The sequence below is a fragment of the Vicia villosa genome, linkage group LG3, assembly GCF_029867415.1.
Source record: "Vicia villosa cultivar HV-30 ecotype Madison, WI linkage group LG3, Vvil1.0, whole genome shotgun sequence".
NCBI classification, from domain to species: Eukaryota; Viridiplantae; Streptophyta; class Magnoliopsida; order Fabales; family Fabaceae; genus Vicia; species Vicia villosa.
The window spans coordinates 124643504-124662878 of NC_081182.1; the positions used below are offsets into that span (position 1 = coordinate 124643504).

The 19375-nt window shown below is 37.2% G+C and overlaps 1 protein-coding gene across 1 annotated transcript; it reads right to left on the reverse strand.

Moving 5' to 3' along the window:
• Positions 1-856: 856 nt before the first annotated feature.
• LOC131656625 (protein translation factor SUI1 homolog 2-like) lies at positions 857-1717 on the reverse strand. The gene is made up of 2 exons (XM_058926290.1): positions 1563-1717; positions 857-1352 (listed from the first exon to the last, which is right to left on the reverse strand). The coding sequence occupies exon 2, from the start codon at positions 1304-1306 to the stop codon at positions 968-970; it is 339 nt and encodes a 112-aa protein (XP_058782273.1). The 5' UTR covers positions 1307-1352; positions 1563-1717; the 3' UTR covers positions 857-967.
• Positions 1718-19375: the final 17658 nt, after the last annotated feature.

Sequence of the window (19375 nt, forward strand, 5' to 3'; positions counted from 1 at the left end):
TAGAAAAACCCTAAAAATTATCGACTCTAATTTTAAAAAAAATGAAATATTTAGTGGGATTTCAATGTCAATTGATTTTCAAACAAATTATGAATATAAATCAGAAACTAGCAATAGGTTATTTTAGCGGATTACAATTAGGTTCCATATGTTATGAATGAGATAATTCATGAGCTAGATGGCGAGGGAAGTGGAACTTTTGAAGAGGTGAACAATACATGTAATCAAACTGAAGCCAACATTTTCAATTTTCTCAAAATCAAATCTAACCATGATTAGTTTCGATTCGGTTATAATTTCAATTTTGGTTCGGTTCGATTCGGTTATAATTTCAATTTTGGTTCGGTTATAATTTCATTCTGTTCAATTACATTTTTGATATGCCAATACATTTTGGTTCGAAGGTTCAGTTCTTGATATGCCAATACATTTTGGTTCGAAGGTTCAGTTCTTATATCGGTTATCTTGCTAGTTTAGAAGCAATTTTTGGCTTGTAATTTTGGTTCTTTTTACGGGTTATAGAGCCGTTTTTGTTTGTAATTCTGATTACTCTTACTGTAGAAGCAACTTTAGTTAGAGCCGTTTTTGTTTGTAATTCTGATTACTCTTACTGGTTATAGAAGCAACTTTAATTAGTTTTGGAAGTCTGAGAATTTTTCTGCTGATTCTGGACAGCAACCAATGTGTTTGGAAGTCTGAGAATTGTGCTTTTGGTTTGCAATGGCATAACTTATCCTGATTTTTAATTAAATTATTTCTTAAAACCAAATCATAAAGTTTTATTATATTTGAAGTGCCTTGCATGCATATAAATTCATCCACAAAATCCATAGACTCAAACTATAAAACAAAACTATAATCAAACCACACCTATTATTTAAATAACAGCAATCAAACTAAAACAAACCAAAAGACACTCCAACTTCAGCACCTTCAAATATCACACCCTATAAAAAAATCAACTCCTTCAAAAACCATGAATCTTAATCTGATCCTTCCTCACAAGTCCAACCTGAACCAAAAACTGCGAAACTTTCTTCCTCTGGTCACCTTGAAGTTGAATAACTTTACCAAGCTCCTTATCCTGTACAACATTCCCGTTGCAGCAGAACTCTTTCTTGAGATCCTTCAGAATCTTCTGGTAGCTGAACTCTTTCTTCAGTCCTTGAACCGTTGTTAAACTCTTTTTTCCGTTCCTTTGCTGAATTCGTATATGAACATACTCTTTCGCTCCAGGAGCGTCTGATTCTATCGCTTCGGAAAATGGATCATATGAAGTTGGGACCTGGATTTCTAACGCAACCATGTACTTTTCTTGATGGAAACTTTACAACACCGAACAAAGAAAACAACTGCAAAGAATCAAATAATAACAATCAGCAAAAAAAAATCATCATATTTGACACAAAAATTCATCATGATTTCATATAGAGTAGCACACGAGTCCTTACAAATTTGAAAAAATTTCAACAAAACCCTAAAATACTAAATCTAAAAATTAGAACAACATGATTACATGAATCGAAAATCCTGAAGAAGATCGAAACATAAAAGAAACCAACCTGTGAATAAAGGCTTCGAGAGAGTTCGGAAAATTTGAATGAGAAATTATGATGAAAGATTGGAAGTGTTTGGGGTTTATATAGAGTGAGGTTGAGGCGGTGCTTTGGGCCACTAGTTTATGAACGGTTGAGATTGGGTTGAGAAGACACGTGGAAGGTGATTAGAGGGGGTTTGGGAATTTGATTAAGCGTGTTTGGGTGGAAAGATAAAGAGGATCGTATTCTATTTTAATTTTGGATTATTTTTTAGAGAAGTTTGTAGTTGTTTATTATTGGTGGATGAAAAGAAGGTGCGAGAACGCGTGAGCTGTACGCTGACAGTGAAAGGTGAAACGTGAAAGCTGTTTTCTTAAGCAACCTGTTGATTTTGATAGTTGCATTGGATTCGTCCAAATCGGAACAATAACTTAAGAGTGTGTTTGGATGAAGCATTTTAATGAGGGAAAGTAATTTTTTGAGGGAATTTAAAATGATTTGATCAAAATCCATTGTTTGGATACAAAAATGAAGAATTGTTAAAATGATGGAAATTTATGGAGTATTTCATCTATGTTAAATTTAATCATTTTGAAATGACACCAAAAACCAAAGAATTTGAAATTCCTCTCATGTTATTTGTTATTATTATTTTTTCAAATTTTACAAATTGGTCCTCATATTTTCCAAAATTATAAAATTGACCCCAAAAAGTTTCTAAACATTGCAAGTTGGTCCTTAATAATTTTTAAAATTTACAATTTGGTCCTTCAAATTTTTAAAAATTGCAAATTAGTCCCTACTTTTTCATTTTTTAATTTGGTCCAAAAAATTTAAATTTTATAAAAAATGAAACCAAAAATCTAATAATGAATTATCTTAATACTCCATCCAAACAAAATAATTTAAAAATGAATGGATTTGAATTGAATCATTTGAATTGCTTTGAATTTTAAATTGCTTTAAAATTTCTAATTACCTCATCCAAACACACTCTAAGAGTATGTTTGAATGAAGCATTTTAATGAGGGAAAATAATTTTTTGAGAGAATTGAAAATGATTTGACCAAAATCCATTGTTTGGATGAAAAATATGGAGAATTGTTAAAATGATGTAAATTTGTGAAGTATTTTATTCAAGTTAAATTTAAAGAATTTCAAATGACACCAAAAATTAAAGAATTTGAAATTGCTTCATAATTTGAGTGTTAAATTGTTTATTGTTAATTTTTTTAAATTTGCAAAATGGTCCTTATATTTTATTTAAATTATAAATTTATCACAAAAAATTTCATAAAATTGCAAATAAGTCCCTAATAATTTTCCAAATTTACAAAACGGTCCTTAAATTTTTTAAAAATTGCAAATTAGTCCCTATTTTTCATATTTTAAATTTAGCCCAAAAGTTTTTAAATTGATGAAATTGACCAAAAAAATTTAACAATGAATCATTTTAATACTTCATCCAAACAAAAGAATTTAAAATTAAATGAATTTCAATTGAATTATTTGAATTGCTTAGACTTTCAAATTCCTTGAAAATTCTTAATTACCTCATCCAAACACACTCTAAGGGTTTTTCTGCAAACAATAATTTGATAGTTTAAATGTATTTTTTGGACTTTACCAAAATAAATTTGTATTTTTATTATTTTAATATAAAAATAAGGTTAATTTTTATTTTTAAAAAATTTATAAAAATTAAAATAAAGAATAAAAGACTGAATTTTATTATGGAGATCACAATTTTATATTTTTTAAAATTAAAATTAAAATACAAATTTTACTTAAATCTATATTAATTTATACTCTATTGATTGCTTCTCCATCCGTCACAAAATATGTGTTATAATTAACACTTAGGGATGTCAACTTGCCTCCGTTAGCGGGGATCGGGATTCTCCATTTGGGGCCCCAAAGATGGGGAATTTTCCCCCCGCGGGGATGAGGATGGGGATCAAAGTCTCCCCGAAGGCACTTCAGGGATGGGGTGACGTAAATATCTCCCGCTCCGAATAAAATAGCATAATGTCATTAATTTATATATAATTTTAAATTATTATGTAAGTTTATTTGACATTTTATATAATTAATCTTATACACAAATTTAAAATATATATGTATTGTTAGTAAAAGAGTGATATAAATGATTTTTTTCATTTTTTTTAGTTTGAAAATTTTGTTCGATATTATAGATTAAATATTGTAAAAACAATATATTTATTGGTTAGTTTTTGAAGCTTTTACTATTAATTTGGTTCAAAATTATATATAAAAATATCATGTTTATAGATCTCCGCATGAACCGTGGGAATCCGTGGGGACCCGCGGGGATCCGCGAGGACGGGGATGGGGGACAAAATCCCTCCGAAGCAGGGATTCGAAGTGGGGATGGGAAATAGATTCAATGGCGGGAATTGTCATGGGAATGTATCCCTCGTCTCCGCCCCGCCCCATTGACATCCCTGTTAATAACACTTTCACACAAATTAAAAAAAGTGATAAATGAAAAGAATGTCAATTTTATTAAATTATTTTTATTTGTTATTGATATTTTTATTATTATGAATGTAATGTGAGAGAAATAGTAAAATAAAACTATTAATTAAAGGGTACAATTGAGAAATAAAAACAAAAATTATATTAAAAACTAAAACTAAAAGTGACTTTTTTTTTAGAGAAATAAATCTTACAAATATAACATTTTTTTAGGACAAAGGTATTATATAAAAAACCCTTTAAGTTTTATTTATTATTATAAAGATGAAAATATATTTTTATTCTTAAAAAAATTATATAATTCAATATAGTTGCTGAAAAATATAAGAAAAAAACACGCATAACTTTTGTCATGAAGAAAAAGAGAATACAAATGATAAAAATAATAATTTAATAGTTTAAAAAGAAGAAATTGAAAATAAAATATATGAAGAAATAATTTATATATACTTAAAAAATGACATAAATGCTTTAAATAAAAATTAAATAGAATCAAATTATTTTCAAAAAATAAAATAATATTTTTATTAAAATAAAAAATATTAAATTTAAAAATAAAATAAATAAAATACTACATTAATTTTTTAAAAAACTGTTAATTTATAAAAGCAAATAACTTATTTACATGCATAACTATACATAAATGTTATTGTTATGAATTATACATTAGACTAGTAGTTTACATTTATTTAACTCAACAATTGAGTTATGTTACCAATCCAAAATACAACAATATTTTATAATAAATATTTTCTTATTTAATAAAATATAAATATTAATTTATAAATAAAAATATAAAATATATTCTTCCCATTAATAAAGTAATAAATTATAAATAATGTACTATTTGTATTATTCATAGTTATAGGCGCAGTATATGGGATGGAATGAGTTAGAAAGAAGTTGAGAAGATCATTCCCTTTAAATTATTTTAAAAAAGAATATATTTCCTTTGAAAATTAAAAATTTTACAAAGTGATGCACAAAATATAATAGGAAGCGAAAAATAGCATAGATTTTATAAGAGATAGTCAGAAATAACCATAATTAAGATAGATGAAGTTGTTTAGACAAGCGAAACAACAATTTGATATAATTCAATTTTCACACATAGTTCAAATTTAATTTTGATTAATTGATTGTTCAATCTAAAATTAAGACTTTGTACAATTATAATCGTAAGAGATAATATCTAGAGCATTAGATTTATCACAAAACTAAGCTTACGCAACAATCATTATAAGCAGGATAAATTCTAATTACATGATATTTTAAAAATGACAAACAATCTAATGCATGCAATTGTAAAAGAGATGAGGAGAAGAAGAATATACCCAAGATTTATAGTGGTTAGGCTCATTTATTCTTGTATAGGGCTTTGGCTAATATGCATAAGGATTTACTTATGCACCATGCATAAGCTTACATAAGTTATTGGAAATCCAGTATTGAGTATTGAGTATTGAGTATTGAGTGGTGAGTATTGAGTATTGAGTAATAACAATTGATGTCTAGAATTTGATCCAAGGGTCCATAATAATCCATGCATGGTGCATAGATTTTTATCTATGCACGGTAACTGCACCCCTTATATAGCTTAATCCACTTTTCAATGGTTTTACCATTGAAAAGTTATAGGGTCTTTCACCATTCTGAAATTTAATATACTAAGTGAATTTTATTCTTTCATAAAATAGAGAAGTTGAGAAAAGAAGGAAAATAGAAGCAAAAGAGGAGAAAGGAGAATACGTGAAAGAGGAGCAGAAGAGGAAGAGGACCAACCAAGAATTCTTGAATAAGGTAAGGGGGACTCTCCGATTAGCATCTCTTATCATATTTTAGATGATAATACTGATTAGGAATATTATTTAGGTCAATTGGATTGTATGTTTAGGTTTTGGGGTTTTTGGGAGATTTAGGTTGTTTTGTTGAATTAATGTGATTGATGAATTGATGAATGGTTTTGGTGTTATACGACCTTTAAAACGTGTTATAGTTGTAGTATATTATGTTAATTGATGACATTTTGGTGTGGGAACTGTTGTGGGGCGATTAGATTGAAATTGGGAGAGGAAAGATGTCAAAAATCGGAGAAAAATTCTGTATAAACGCAGCGTGTGTCGACCTATGAAACTCATGCGTCGACCTATAGGTTCCCAAAAGACCAGCATGAGTTGACTCATGGGTCGACCGGAGTAAACCCGAGGGGGACAGAAAATTCTATGCGTCGATCTGCAAGAGTTGTGAGTCGACTCACAACATACAAAGTTTTAACAAATTTTCTGAAGGCCATAACTTTCAAACCGCGTGTCCGTTTTTAGTGTCGTTTCGAGCACGATGAACCTAATGAGATAACCTATGTGTTGAAATTATGGGATGAGGTGTAACTTCAATTATTTTGAAACATGATTTTTGATCTTACCGGGCAGATCAGATGGCCAGCAACAAAGAAGACTTGAAATTTGGAGCGGTTGGAAGAGGAAAAATGGTTGTGCTTGCAAGGCACTCTGATGTCAAAGTAAGTATGTGATCCACAAGGTACAACAAAGTGAGAGATTTTGGGGGTAAGAAAATATTACCTTGCCCTATGAGATTATAGGGTTATTTATAGGATTGTCCCAAGCGAAATTGGCTCCGCTATGCAAGGGGCGAATCTAGACGATGCATAAGTTGTCCGCTACCGGGCACGAGGTTCTCTTGCGCTTGGTTATGTCTGGTGTTTGCCCGGAGCTGACCGGGGGAGGCTGCGCGCGTGTCTAGAGTGCCTTGGGCCGAAGGTTGGATTGGCCCATTAAGAGTGATTAGGCCGGTCCAGAACAGGAGCCCCCCAAGTCGTTGCTTCTGCTCGTGGGAGTGACGACTTAGAGGGTGTTGGTCCGAGGAGACCTTCCGGGGGAGCAGGCATGGCGTTTTTGAGGGAGATCGTTCCTGAGCTTCCGGGGAGAAGAAGGGTTAGGTCAAGAGTTAGGAAGTGTGTCGCTTCAGAGTTGTCAGTTGGGGGACATGTCATATTTAATGCGAAATGATGGCTACCCTACTCGTAGGCTTCTAGGGTTAATGATGGCCATACCGTTCCCAAAGCTCGCGTGCGACGCACTTGAGGCTCTCAATTGCCTATAAATATCAGGGGTTATCATTTTCCCCAAACTTTTTAAATTCTTCTTTGCTCTCTACTCTCCGCCGCCGATCGTGAGCTCTGCCACAACGTTCCTTCTTCAATCTCCGTTTCTTCCTTCATAATCCTACTTGTAAGTTTGTTTTTCCCTCTCTTTTTAGCTTTTCATGCTTTGATTGTTTTTAGAAACCGTTTGCATGTGGTTAGGGTAGACTTTTAGGAATGATTTTGAGGAAGATTTAGGAGCTTGCTGGTGGTAGACGGCGGAGGTAGCTAGTTTCTCCGTCGTTGACGGCAGTATGCGATTGAATCCTTTGTTTAGAGTCATCTTCTGGTTCATTGATTGTCGTTTTTGGAGTTTTGATCACGCGTTAGTGTGTCCTTACGTTTTTTCCAAAAAAAATGGATCATTGTGACGTAGCATGGGTTTTTGCCCTTCACTTTGGTGCGAGTCTTCTTCTGCTCGACGACTGTTTTCCTAGAGGAGGGCAAGGTCGGGGGGCCATTTGGCCCCCGGACTGTTGGTGCGCCCTTTCACTCTGAACGGTGGTGGAAGGGTGGATTTGATTGAACTGTCGAATTCATTATTCTCTGTTTTTCAGGTGAACATGGCCGAAGCAGGGCGTCCATCAACGTCGGGCTCATCATCCTCGGCTCCCCCGGCCCAGCAAGAGGTGCCTCTGTCGGCCTGGGTGCTTCAAGAGACGCTCGACATTGAAAGTTACTTCGTGGAGGATGTCTCAGACATCTTCTTGGAGATCGGGGGTCATGTGGATCCTGCCGGGGACGCCTCCAGGAACGGTTGGTCGGTCCTTATCCCTACAGAAGAGGACCGTATCTGTGATATGTACGCCCCTGACCTGATCCCAATGTATGAGGTGGTCTTTTGGGAGATGGGGTTTCGCGTGCCCTTTACCAAGTTTCAGATGGCTGTTTTCAACCACCTGGAGGTGGCCCCCAGGCAGCTTCATCCTAATGCGATCGCTTTTATCCGGGCGTTCTAGATGACCTGTTCCCACTTGAAAATAGCGGTGACGATCCCTTTGTTCTTTTTCATATTCTGCATGCAGCAGACGGTAAGAGATGGTCGCTTCAGATGGGTGTCCCTGAAGCAATCCAGGAAGACTTTTAAGTCTTACTCGGATTCTCTGAAAAACTACAAGCCTCATTTTTTTCTTATCCGTCCCTAGTCTCGGGAGGCCCGTGAGAGTGTTTTTGCTCGGGTGCCGACTATAGATATTCACGGTCGCTCGGTGCTTAATGATATTGGAGAGCCTATCACCGCCAGCAGGCAAAAGTTCAGGTTTTTCTGGTCTCGGGACCATTTTGATTACGGGACCGACCAGTATATTACTAAGATTTCAGATTTGGACAAGGACGCTCGGGCGGATTACGCCATCCTCTAGAAGTTCGTGCAGGGCCTTCCCCCGGTTGCGAAATTGGATCGGTCGGGGAAGCCTGTTGTTGATGAAAATGGGGTGATTGTTAGAGAACCGGGTGTGATTAGTATAAAGGAACTTCTGGCCAGTGGGACCGACGAGGGTACAACCGCCTATCTGGGTATCTGCCCCCTTTTTTTCTGTTTCCCGTCTATCTTATCATTATTTTTGTTGTAGTTTATGGTAGCGATCTTATGACGGGCTGATTATCATGTTTTTCATGTATTTTTCTTTACAGAGTCAATGGATCGGGCGCGCCATGATCGGATGCTCAGACAGGCGATCAAGGCTAAAGCGGTTTTTAAAAAGAATGCTGGTCCCAGGTTGGCTGCTGTGTAGAGGTCCCCGGCAACGGGCTCGGGCGCTTCCTCTTCCTCCTTGGCTGCTGTTGGTTCCCCGTGCGGGCTTCTGACAAGGGTTAATCCCTGAGGCCGATCATAGTTCTTCCTTCTCCTCTCCGTCAGTAGCCGGACCCGGATGCGCTAGTTCATCACAAGCGGCAGAGGGTCGAGGCTCTGGATCTGACCCGAGAAGAAGTTGGTGATATCTTCACTTTGCCTTCATGTTTCCTCCATCCTCGGTTCTTTGAGGGAGGGTCTTCTCTAACTATTCCTCGGGCGGAGTCGCTCCATATCGAAGGTTTGGAGCCGCCTGTCCATCATAGGTTCCTGGTGCAAGATGCTTCAGTTGTGGTCAGAGTTCTCGAGCTAGCTACCCTATATGCTCGTTTGGCGCCTTTATCCGTGGAGGAGGCGAAGCTGCTCGAGGAGGATGCTAAGGTTAAGGCGTCGTCTCTGGCAGAGGGAGACCAGGAGCTGAAGGAGCAAGGTGAGGATCTGGCCGCTGTGAAGGCTCGGTTGAGTGCTAAAGAGGATGTTCTGACGGATGTGCAAGGCCAGTATACTTTGCTCCACCGGACTCTGTACGGGGTGATATTGTCTTCCTCGATGAAGGAGGCTTCTCTTCACCGATCCCAGGCTCCTGTTGAGGACGAGACGGAGGAGAAGAAAGCCCTCTTGACCCGGGCATTTGATCTAGTACATAAGAGTCCTAGGGGGCGATTGTGTTGCTGCTGCCGAGGACACCTATAACTCCACTGTGGCCCAGCTTAAGTTGAAGAACCCTGGGGTGGAATTGGTGACCGAGGGCACCGGGCCGTACCATCGTGTGGAGGGCGACCAGATTGTCTCTCCGAACTTTGGGGACGAGCCAGCGACTCAGGAAACCAAGGAAGTTCAAATGGAAGAAGCTGTATGAAGATTTTCTGTGTTTAAGTTTTTGGCCTGCGTGCCATTGTTTTTTGTTGTTATGTTCCGGGGGGGTATGCCCCCTGTTTTTGATTTGTAATGATGTTACCGGCTCGGCCATCACGGCTGTAGTCGGGCACATTTATCGGGCTATGTGTCCATTTTAATTTACAAGTACTTTATTTTTAACGCCTTTGTTTATTGTGCCCGTTTCTTCGAAGTCTGTGTGCATGCGTTCTGACTTCTTGGACAGTGTGTCGCTGGTTTCCAATGTCCTTGTTCTTTAATGACTCGTCAGTTTCCCAAGCGTTTCATCCCCTTTCTTCTTCTATAAAAGGAGGTCTCATGGACCTTTCTTTCTTCATTTTTACGCAGAAATGGGTGGCTCTAAGGGAAGAAAGGTTTTTTCAACCTCATGCTCTCGCGGAGTGGAGGCGGTGAAGGAGAAGAAGAAGGTTTCGATCGGTTCTACTTCTCGTCCCCAAGGGGTCCGTGGCTCGGACGTGCAGGCTCAATCTTTAGGCGTGATGTTAGAATAAGATTTGTTCTGATCAATATTCTTGTTTTGATGATAACAATGTATATGAATTTTGTATAAGACAATGTGGTACTCTAATCCTTTGCATTTTCCATTTCAGGAAATATATAAGGAGTATGCACAATTCAACGTTAAAAAGCACTGACTCAGAAGGTTCAGGATTGCAACATCAGAACATGCTCTCGCAAGACATCAGAAGATGGTCAAGCAGAATTAGAACATGGTCTATGAATCATCAGAAGAACATGAGATCAAAGGCAGAAGCACTGAAGTTCTTATGGTATCACGCTCAAGCACTTCAAAGTCAGAAGACAAGAAGATGCTATGCACCAAGCTGAATGACTCTGATTATTCAAACGCTTTATTCAAACATGAGATCAGAAGTTAGTACTAGATGACAGGCTATTAAGTCTAATCTCTGACTGATAAAAGGAACGTTAGAAGCTACAAAAGGCAAAGTCAGTAAAAGCATGAAAAGCATGGCTCGAGGTAGTTGACAAAACAGTGAAAACATTAAATGCAAAGCTGTCCAGTCACGCAACGCATTAAATGCAATTCAACAGTCATCTTCTCAAACGCCTATAAATATGAAGTTCTGATCAGAAGCAAAAGAACAACGCTTGCAAAATACTGAAACACTGCTGAATTCAAATCTTACGAACTTCATCTTCAACCTCACAAACTATTGTAATATTTAGTGAGTGTTCAGCTTAGAACTTAAGAGAAATATCACAGTTGTGATTATAGATTTCTAAGAAGCAAATTCATACTCTTGTAAACATTTATTTTACATTGATTGTAAAAGGTTCCTAGAGTGGTCAGTGAGATCAGTAGACTCTAGAAGACTTAGAAGTTTCTAAGCGGTGATTTCCTAGAGTGATCAAGTTGTGATCAGTATACTCTAGAAGACTTAGAGTGTTTCTAAGTGGATAACCATTGTAATCAAGATTGATTACTAAATTAAATCCTCAGTTGAGGTAAATCACTCTAAGGGGGTGGACTGGAGTAGTTTCGTTAACAACGAACCAGGATAAAAATATTGTGTTCATTGTTTTAATCTTAAGAGTTTTTAAAGTCACACTTATTCAAACCCCCCCTTTCTAAGTGTTTTTCTATCCTTCAATTGGCATCAGAGCGCCGGTTATAGGTGCAAGCACTTAACCGTGTTAGAAAAAGATTCAGGGAGAAAAACACTAAGTCAATATGGTTGATCCATCAACAACTACATCAACTGCTACACCTGTTTCAAATGATCAACAAAACAATGGAAATGGATATTCTAGACCACCAGTATTTGATGGTGAAAACTTTGAATACTGGAAAGATAGATTGGAAAGTTACTTTCTTGGTCTAGATGATGATTTATGGGACTTACCTGTGGATGGTTACATACATCCTGTAAATGCTTGTGGAGCAAAGATGTCAAGACAAGAAATGAGTGATGATCAAAAGAAACAATTCAAAAATCATCACAAGTCAAGGACTATTCTGCTGAATGCTATTTCTCATGTTGAATATGAGAATATATCAAACAAAGAAATTGCCCATGACATCTTTGAATCCTTGAAGATGACTCACGAAGGAAATGCCCAAGTCAAGGAGACAAAATCTCTTGCATTAATCCAAAAGTATGAAGCCTTCAAGATGGAGGATGATGAAAACATTGAAACAATGTTCTCAAGATTTCAAACTCTAACTGCTGGATTAAGAGTGCTTGACAAGGGATATACAAATGGTGATCACGCCAAGAAGGTCATCACAAGCTTGCCCAGAAGATGGGGCCCAATGGTGACTACATTCAAGATTGCAAAGAATCTGAATGAAGTCTCTTTGGAAGAGCTGATCAGTGCCTTGAGGAGTCATGAAATAGAGCTGGATGCTAATGAACCTCAAAAGAAAGGTAAGTCTATTGCTTTAAAATCTTTGAATAAAAAGTGCACTAACGCTTTTCAGGCGAAAGAAGAAGATTCTGAAGAGTCAGAATCAGAAGAAGAAGACGATGAACTATTCATGATCTCCAGAAGGGTAAACCAACTCTGGAAGAGTAAACAAAGGAAGTTCAAGAACTTCAAAAGTTATAAAAAGCCTGAAAGAGGAGAATCTTCTGGACTCAGAAGATCTGACAAAAAGAAGGTCACGTGCTTTGAGTGCAAGGAGCCAGGACATTACAAGAGTGAGTGTCCAAAGCTTCAGAGGGAAAATCCCAAGAAGAAGTTTCAGAATAAGAAAGGCCTTATGGCTACTTGGGGTGATTCAGATATATTCAAAGAAAAAGTTTTAAAACTATCCAAAGATGTTGAGTCATCTTCTAGCTCAGAAAAGTCTATTCCAAGCATGAACAATATTCTCAAGGAATATGACTTGAGTTTCAGGAAGTTCATATCTAGAGGTATTGGAAGAAGTCAACTTGCCTCTATGATATATGCAGTTAGTGGAAACAAGAGAGTTGGCATAGGCTATGAGGGTGAAACCCCATACAAACTTGAACCTGTAGATGATATGAAAATCACATACAAGCCCTTTTATGATCAGTTCAAGTATGGCCACTTGGCGCACGCTCGCGAAAAAATGAACAGAGTCGCCACCAATATATTTATCCCTTAAGGGAAAGGAATATCAGAAAACCTAACAAAGGAAGGAACAGGGTCTTGCGACCAGAGAATCTAGGTACGGGAGTCGGTTACGCGAGGGGAAGGTGTTAGCACCCCTCGCGCCCATCGTACTCGATGGTATCCACCTATGTTTGTTTCTATCTAAAGGGTGTGTACTATGTCTATGTCTATATGCGAATGAATGCAGAATGTAGGGAAAATAAAGAATTGTACTCGCACTGGCCCTACCCCGCTGCCTACGTATCCTTTTCAGGAATCAGAGTTACCGTAGCTCGGCTCAAGATTTTCTGTTTGTTTTGTGTTTTTTAGTTGGGCGGAGTTAACGTTCGCGCTCTCGCATAAGGGACGACCTATGATGCGATCGAGCGGAACTAACAGTGCCCTTAGGTGCCAACGAGACAAAAGAAAAATAAATGATTGGTTTGTGTCTTTTAGGGTGATTTCATGATGACGAAGACCTACTACAAGGCTTCGCATCACTTCCTTACTTTGTTTTAAATCTGAACATTTATTAGTGTTTTAAGTGTTTTTGGTTGGTGTTTTTTAAGGGGATTTAATTTGTGACTTGGATCATACCAAAAAGAGTTTTTTTGCATATTTAGAGAATGCACATCGAGGCCTACGCCACAATCGTTTCTCTAAATAGCGGTTAAGAAATACATCGAGGCCTCACACCTCAATCATTTCTTCTCCGCTAAGTAAAGGAAATACAAAAAGGAGTTCTTTTGTGAATATTTAGAGAATGCACATCGAGGCCTACGCCACAATCGTTTCTGTAAATAACGGCTAAGAAATACATCGAGGCCTCACACCTCAATCATTTCTTCTCCGGTAAGTAGAAAAGAACATACACCGGGGCCTACGCCCCAATCATTTCTTTCCTACTATGAAATGTAGTAACGGTATGATCTTCATCGATATTTATTAAGTATTTTAAAAGTTGAAAAGAAAAAGAAAATGAGAAGGGAACTATTCCTAAATTCTAGTCTAAGTTGTCTATACAAGGGAATTAAAATAAAACTATGCAATTTATTAACAAAAAAACTATACATGGAATAGGTAAAGGAAAATCAATATGCGACAAATAAAATTGAGAATTATAGCAAACAAATGATACTCACAAGCACACATACATCCATTAATTCTATACAAAAAATCGAGACTAAAAATTAATTCCTAAGTCTATTAGAGAATTATTTACAAAGAAGTGTAAATCAAAGAAAATTCAAACATATTGTGAAGAAAAAGATTTATTAAGAGGACTAAAACAATTAAGAAAAATCAACAAAAATTTATGACAATTATTCACACACTCTAAAATACCCAAAATCATTTTTTTATACATTTTTATTTGGTTTAAAAAAGATTTAAGAAGCAAAAATAAAAGAAAACAAAAAATTAAAATGAAAACTAGAACTAAACTACCGGGGGGCATTAGCAGTTTTTCTATGAACTAAAATCCAGTTATAAGCAAAAACAGGGCCCAAAATAGGGGTGTGAAGATTGGGAACGCGCAGACCCAGTCCAATGGCAGGTGGTGTATTAGCGAAACAAGGAGCATTCAGGGAATTTTATAGGCCCAATCCACGCGGCCCAAACCATCCTCTATTCAGCCTTCACTTCATTTTTATTCTGTTTATTTTCCTTATTATTATCAAGTGTATGGGAAAAGAAATGTAACGTGACATAAAAAAAAGGATATAGTATCAATTGGTTCAAACTCATTTAAAAATCACTACAAGACAAAACAAGCTCCAGCCACTCACGTCTTGCCATCTCATCACCCAATGATTATAATGAGACAAAATTACCAAAAAGCTTGGGAAATCATCAAATAGGGATGTGCCACGCAGGCATCTGAGTGATAACAACCATGAACCTGAACCAGATGCCAGAACACTGTTCCGGTCGTCTTCTCCGACTCACCTCCGCCGGAGCTTCGCCAAAACTGCCCAGAAACTTACGACACCGGTGCCTTCCCACTCGGTTTTCAATGCTGAGTACGGAAATGGCCTCAGTTTCTCCATTAAAACATCTTAAAGGCCTGACCGAAGCATTATACAAAGCCCTAATTCTATGAACTTTCCCCAAAATACAGATTAAGCACATCCATATAACGTTCATAAGATGCAAATAAGATCCAAACAAGCAAACACGCCTCATAACGTTCCAAACAGATCCAACTTCAAGAAATTCGAAAATGTATACAATGCAACCTAAGATCCAGAAACTTACCCGAAAAATCTTGAATCTTGAGAATAAGAAAGAACACTCTACTGCCTCATTCTAGTTCCTCGAAATTCTAGACGCTGGTGATGATAAGCTTTGCAATATGCCCGAGTAGATGATGATGAAAAGAGACTGAGATGATGATGATGACTGCGTGAACGGTGATGCGAAGGTGGTGATGAGAAAACGATAACGGTTATGGCTTCTTGATTGATGAAGGTTGAAGGTAGTCAATGATTCTTTGTAGCGATGAGGAAGATGAAGATGGTGTTGAAGATGATGGTTGTTGAAGCTTGGAGGTGGAATTTGTTACGTTCTGTTATGGTTGTTGTTTGAAGTTTAAGATGATGAATGAAGATTGCTATGGTGGTTATGGAGGTCTTGTGGTGGTTACAGTTTGTTATGGTTCAGTTATGGAGGTTGATGGTGAGAGAGAGAGAGAGAGAGAAAACCGAGAGTGAGGGAGGAGAATGAAAGTGAGAAAAAATGAGAGAGAGTCCTTTGATTCGTGAAGATTTCGTTTTATATAGTGAGCATGGGGTGCATGTGTTATGGTGTGGTGTTTTTGCAGTGTAGTATTTGCATGGGAATATTGGTGAATGATCTCCATGTTGCAACAACAAGATCATGTCCAGGTCTCACTTTGGGTACTTATATCTCTCTCTATAGGACACCATTTAATTCACTTGTGGGCTCGATTTGGAGAAGGCACAGAATACTGGAGGTTTGATGTTGGAGAGATTAAGAAATAATGTCTGTAGCCCTTACAAGATGACTTGAAACGTGGTGGTACGCAATTGACTCATACCGGCGCACGTAGCAGGTTCCTGGCCCGAGGCCTTGGTCAAGAAGAAGTTTCCAGACATATGACTTTAAGGCTTTAGATCTTGCTCCAAATGCAATTAAATCTTATGATCTTTGGCTACTTGGATAGAAGACGCGGGATACAAGAGTTTAATCCTTCGTTAGATTCATGGAGATGCTCCTAGATTCTTAAAAATTGATTTGAAAATTGCCTACCACATGTTCGATTAAATGATGCGCGCATGCCTTGGCTCTGGCCCATACGTTTGGCTGAAAACACGACTTAGTTAAGGTGTGCCTTTAAGTCCCTCTATCTTACTCATTACATGTTCAACCTTAGTGACCTTGGATTCATTAGAAAGAGGACATAGAGGGGAATCGAAACATACCAAGATTGCATTTCATGGACCCTTGAAAGCCTCTATAATCAACCATGAAATCGGCATGCCAAGTGTTTGATAGAATGTCTCGCGCGTGACTTGGCTCTTGGCCTGACCAGATGTGCAACTTAAACTTGGCGAGGGCGTGGCTTTGGAGGCTCGTGACTGATTCAATGTGCATCCAAATGGCTTGTTTTTTGGCTCATTATATAGAAGACATGGAGGAGAGAAGAATGATACCAAGTTTGCATCTTGTGGCCATCTATATTTCTCTATACTCAAGCTCAAATTCAACACGCCACGTGTTCGACGAATTGCGTCACGCTGCCCAGGAATCTTCTTAGCATCTTAACTTTTGTCTCAATTATAATGTTCAACTTCAAACCTCAACAACTTTTGATTCAAGCAACTTTTGAAGATGACCCTAACTACAATCTTGTTGTATACCATGAGGTGAACATTTTTTATGTTGTAACTTTTTTGAATCGAGGCCCAGAAGTACATGTAAAATGGTTGTGAAGTGAGCTGATCAACCATGCCAAAAACTCAATATTTTTTCTAAGTGTAAAAACCCTCCATTTTTGATATTTTTCTATTTTTGGCAATTTTTGTCAAACTTCCTATTTTATCCGTTCTTTGACTTTTCTTGACCGATTTTCCATCAAAAGTCAATATTTGAATAATTCTTCCGATTTTGACCCAAAAGTCAACTGTTCTGATTTTTTCCGATTTCAATGAAATTCCCGATTAATCTGCTTCTGACCAATGGAAATCAACTAAACACTTCCACACAAGCATCATGCCATTTCTCCTCACAAAATCAGTTCTTGATCAATGTATTTGACCAAAAAAGTCGACTGCGTTGACTTTGGTCAAGAAACCCTAATTCGGGATGACCAGATGGACAACAAGCCTGTATCCTCTAACCAATGCCTTGAGTTGAGAATGAGAAAATCCTGATTTCAAAAGATCTTGGACAAGATGATGACACCCCATATTAGGCTTCAAGTCTCTTCTTCCGATCAAGGACCAATGATATGGATGCATGCAATGGTATGACCTAAATGGATGTATGTTTATGAGTGGCAAGCCAGATAAATAAGGGTAGGACAAATTTGGGGTATGACACCACTCCCATGATATTAGGCTCACATCACATGCTAAGAGTTTTCACATTACACACATTAAGAAGCATGTGACACAAAATAGAAAATATCATGTTGCTCAAACTAAGGAATATCATGCTGTACCTCCCGTTAATTATCATGCTAAACCCAAGTTCAATCAGAACTTGAGGAGAACTAACAAGAAAGGACCCAAGAAAATGTGGGTACCTAAGGAAGAGATTATTCCTGTTGTAGATATCCTTGGCAGCCAAAAGGACAAAGCAAAACATATCATGGTACCTGGACTCTGGGTGCTCGCGGCAAATGACGGGAAAAAGGTCTATGTTCCAAGACCTGGTGCTTAAATCTGCTGGCAAAGTAAAGTTTGAAGGAGATCAGAAGGGCAAGACCAATGGCTCTGGAACCATAAGTATTGGCATAGAAGTGTTTCCTTCTTGGATATTCTGAACGCTCAAAAAGCTACAGACTATACAATACTGAAACATTGATTGTTGAAGAATCAATCAATATCAGATTTGATGATAAGCTTGGTCTTGAAAAGCCAAAGCAGTTTGAGAATTTTGCAGATATTGAAATCTCTAAATCAGACTCTGAAGATCACATAAGCAAAGCGTCAGAAGATCAAGTTGCTGCTTCATTAGAAAATCTCAGGAAAGTGATGTTAGAATAAGATTTGTTCTGATCAATATTCTTGTTTTGATGATAACAATGTATATTAATTTTTTATAAGAAAATGTGGTACTCTAATCATTTGCATTTTCCATTTCAGGAAATATATAAGGAGTATGCACAATTCAGAGTCAGAAGACAAGAAGATGCTATCATCAAAGTCAGATGCACAATTCAGGCAGAAGCACTGAAGTTCTTATGGTATCACGCTCAAGCACTTCAAAGTCAGAAGACAAGAAGATGCTATGCACCAAGCTGAATGACTCTGATTATTCAAACGCTTTATTCAAACATGAGATCAGAAGTTAGTACTAGATGACAGGCTATTAAGTCTAATCTCTGACTGACAAAAGGAACGTTAGAAGCTACAAAAGGCAAAGTCAGTAAAAGCATGAAAAGCATGGCTCGAGGTAGTTGACAAAACAGTGAAAACATTAAATGCAAAGCTGTTCAGTCACGCAACGCATTAAATGCAATTCAACGGTCATCTTCTCAAACGCCTATAAATATGAAGTTCTGATCAGAAGCAAAAGAACAACGCTTGCAAAATACTGAAATGCTGCTGAATTCAAAACTTACGAACTTCATCTTCAACCTCACAAACTATTATAATATTTAGTGAGTGTTAAGCTTAGAACTTAAGAGAAATATCACAGTTGTGATTATAGCTTTCTAAGAAGCAAATTCATACTCTTGTAAACATTTATTTTACATTGATTGTAAAAGGTTCCTAGAGTGATTAGTGAGATCAGTAGACTCTAGAAGACTTAGAAGTTTCTAAGGGGTGATTTCCTAGAGTGATCAAGTTGTGATCAGTATAGTCTAGAAGACTTAGAGTTTTTCTAAGTGGATAACCATTGTAATCAAGATTAATTAGTGTATTAAATCCTCAGTTGAGGTAAATCACTCTAAGGGGGTGGACTGGAGTAGTTTCGTTAACAACGAACCAAGATAAAAATATTGTGTTCATTGTTTTTATCTTAAGAGTTTTTAAAGTCACACTTATTCAACCCCCCCCCCATTTCTAAGTGTTTTTCGATCCTTCACGTGAGAGTCATGATCAACGCTGATGGTTCTGATACTGAGTGGGATGAGGATAGGTATTAGTACCTTCATTCGGAGGAGTTCGCCTGCAAGGCAGAATAACGCGTTTTTCTTTTATTTTATGTGTATTTTGT

Bases quoted from the DNA above. Each gene is read 5' to 3' on its own strand.
- LOC131656625 (XM_058926290.1), bottom strand. From the start codon at position 1,306: ATGGTTGCGTTAGAAATCCAGGTCCCAACTTCATATGATCCATTTTCC.